Raw genomic sequence first — 3,407 nt, 5'->3', positions numbered from 1 at the left:
ACCCACCACACAGACCCCTGGAGGGGCACCCACCACACAGACCAGCACCCACCACACAGACCAGCACCCACCACACAGACCCCTGGAGGGGCACCCACCACACAGACCAGCACCCACCACACAGACCAGCACCCACCACACAGACCAGCACCCACCACACAGACCCCTGGAGGGGCACCCACCACACAGACCAGCACCCACCGCACAGACACCAGGACCAGCACCCAGCACACGGCCCCCCCAGACCCCAGAGCGGCACCCACCTCGGGGCAGATCTGCAGGGAGTTGTCGGGCATGCTGAGCCGCCTCACGAAGCCGCTGTTGCTGGTGAAGAACCGCTCGGCGCCGCTGCCCCAGGTGCCGCTGATGGGCCGGCCCGTGTTGTAGAACATGAAGGTGTCGCTGCCCGAGGTGGCCGTCAGGCACGTCTTGTAGCAGTAGGTCTTGGTCAGCGAGCCGTTGCCCCGCACCTCGATGTAGTGCGGCTCCACCTTCAAGTCCCGGCGCAGCACCACGTTGCTGTTGGGCTGCGGCCCGCCCGGGCCCCCGCCCCCAGCGCCGCCGCCGCCGCCGCCGCCGCTCACGCTGCTGTTGCCGCCGTCGGGCGGCGCCTTCTGGGACACGCAGCACGGTGAGCAGGAGCCGGGCGTGGTGCAGTAGGCGTGGCAGCGCACGATGGCGAGCACCACCACGGTGACCAGGAACACGAAGGTGGTGGCGCTGAGCGCCACGATGAGGTACAGCGTGACGTTGGAGAACAGCAGCGTGCTGTGGGGCCTGATGATGCGCCGGGGGTCCGGGGCCGGCTTCTGGGGCGGCTCCATCACGGCCACGGTGATGGTGGCGGTGGACGACAGCGCGGGCTGGCCGTGGTCCCGCACCAGCACCGTCAGCGAGAAGGAGGTGGAGTTGTCCTCCATCACGCGGCGCGTGGTGCGGACCTCGCCCGTGTGCTGGTGCACCTTGAAGAGGTCGGCGTCGCTGGCCTGCTGCAGCACGTACACCAGCCAGGCGTTGGGCCCCGCGTCGGCGTCGTACGCCACCACCTTGGTGACCAGCGTGCCCGGCTCGGCGTTCTTCAGCACCGTCTCGGTGGAGCGCGAGGCGTTGCCGCGCGTCGCCGTGACGATGCGCGGCACGTGGTCGTTCTGGTCCATGACGTAGATGTAGACGGTGGCCACGCGGCTCAGCGGCGGGATGCCTCCGTCCTGCGCCTTCACCTGGAAGTGGAACTCGCGCAGCGACTCGTAGTCGAAGGCGCGCAGCGCGTACGCCTCGCCCGTCTCCGCCTTCACCGACACGTAGGAGGTGACGGGGATGCCGTGGTTGTTGTCGTTGAGCACGGTGTACGTGATGCGGGCGTTGTCCCGGACGTCGGCGTCCTGCGCCCGCACGGTGCACAGCGAGGCGCCCGGCGCGTTGTTCTCCGTCACGTACACGGTGTACGACGTCTGCTCGAAGCGCGGCGGGTTGTCGTTGACGTCCGCCACCTCCACCCGGATGGTCTTCTGTGAGCTGAGGGGGGGCGTGCCGCCGTCGGTGGCGCTGAGCGTCACGTTGTAGGCGTCGGTGGTCTCGCGGTCCAGGAAGCCCGAGGTCACCAGGGTGTAGTAGTTCCGGAAGGACTTGATGCGGAAGGGGAGGGTCAGCGGGATCTCCAGGCTCACCTGCTTGTTGGCGCCCGAGTCGCGGTCGGTGACGCTGATGAGCGCCACCACGGTGTCGGGCCGTGCGTCCTCCCGCACCGGGCTGGACAGTGAGGACAGCACGATCTCCGGGACGTTGTCGTTGACGTCCACCACCTCGATGACCACCTTGCAGTGGGCGGCCACGGCGCCCGGGCCCTTGTCCATGGCCTGGATGTACATCTCGTAGGAGTTGGTCTCCTCGTAGTCCACGTTGTTCCTCACCCGGATCTCCCCCGTGTTGGCGTCCATGGAGAACATCTGCCTCACCCTCTCGGGCGTGTAGCTGCTGAAGGAGTAGTACACCTCGCCATTCGTGCCCTCGTCCAGGTCCGTGGCGTTCAGCTTGATGACCAGCGAGTTTTTGGCCGAGTTCTCCGGCAGTTTCACTTTGTACACCGAGCTGTCGAACACCGGCACGTTGTCGTTGGCGTCCAGGACGCGCACGTTAATCGTCGCGGTTCCCGTTCTCTCCGGCGAACCCCCGTCCACGGCGCTCAGTATCAGCTGGTGGTAAGGCGTCTGCTCGCGGTCCAGCGGCTTCTTGAGCACCAGCTCGATGTGCTTGTTGTTCAGGGAGGGTTTGTTGGAGACCAGCGCGAAGTGTTCGTTCGTGCTGAGCTGGTACAAGCGCAAGGAGTTAGATCCAATATCCAAGTCCTCCGCGCTCTCCACCGGGTACCGGGAACCGGGCAGCGCGGATTCGATAATCTCCAGCTGGTACTCGTCCCGGGGGAACTGCGGCGCGTTGTCGTTGGCGTCCAGCACCTTCACCTCGACGTGGTGCACCTCGGAGGGGTTCTCCAGGAACACCTCCAGGTTGATAAGGCAGGTGCCGGTCGCGTCGCATAGCGTCTCCCGGTCGATGCGCTCGTTCACGAACAGCTTTCCGTTTTTGGGATTGACAATCACGTAGCGCTTCCCGCTGTTGGAGGTCGCCTTCATCTTGCGGCCGGTCAGCCGCCTCGCGTCCAGCCCCAGGTCCTGCACCAGGTCGCCCACCAGCGCACCGTTCTCCACCTCCTCGGTCACCGTGTAGCTCAGCTGTCCGCACGAAAGGCCACAACACAGGAGGAACAACAGAACACCAAAAGGCACATGAGTCCCTGTCCCCTCACACGTCCTCCGCATGGCCACGGCCATGGCGTGCTCCTCGTGGGGTGTGCGGACGGATTAAACGCAGCAGCTCTCCGCCTGCTTCTCTGCTCGTGCAGTCTCTCTCATCCCACCACCGCTTTAAAGTGGGCTCTCCTCCGTCGGTCTCCGGTTACCGGCGGCTGCACGTCCATCCCGTGAACCGCGCGAGGGGGCTCCTCTCCAGTGCGCCCATGTTCTCTTTGTCTGATGGTGCCGTGGCGATGTGTGTGTCTGTGTGTGTGTGTGTGTGGGTGTGTGTGTGTGTGTGTGCGTGTGTGTGTGGCTTTTTGCGTCTTCTCTGCGAGCTGCTGACGGGTGTGTTTTCATCCCAGTCTGTAGGATGATCCACCCTAGCGCACCTCCCACCCTCCCACCCTCCCACACACACACACACACACACACACACACACACACACACACACACACACACACACACACACACACACACACACACACACACACACACACACACACACACACACAGCGCCCCCCCCCCTCTCATCCAAATCCTCCACCGCGACGCGTAAAACGATGGCGTTTATTTTACTGTATCATGAAGGGACCAATATTCGTTAATTTATATTC

The 3,407-nt window shown here is 64.4% G+C and overlaps 1 protein-coding gene across 2 annotated transcripts in view; it reads right to left on the bottom strand.

The window, feature by feature from the left end:
• The window catches only part of LOC115547182 (protocadherin alpha-C2), a 21,351-nt gene extending 18,172 nt beyond the window's left edge, over positions 1 to 3,179 (bottom strand). Inside the window, exon 1 of one of the 2 annotated variants that reach the window (XM_030361176.1) lies at positions 264 to 3,179. In XM_030361176.1, coding sequence (XP_030217036.1) covers positions 264 to 2,828 — 2,565 coding nt within the window. In that variant the 5' untranslated portion in view covers positions 2,829 to 3,179. The remainder of the gene's footprint in view (positions 1 to 263) is intronic. The other variant, XM_030361175.1, reaches the window with a different exon arrangement.
• Positions 3,180 to 3,407: the final 228 nt, after the last annotated feature.

The sequence above is a fragment of the Gadus morhua genome, chromosome 7, assembly GCF_902167405.1.
Source record: "Gadus morhua chromosome 7, gadMor3.0, whole genome shotgun sequence".
Classification (NCBI taxonomy): Eukaryota; Metazoa; Chordata; class Actinopteri; order Gadiformes; family Gadidae; genus Gadus; species Gadus morhua.
Note: the sequence above shows the minus strand (reverse complement) of the source record. Positions and strands in the feature narration are given on the sequence as shown.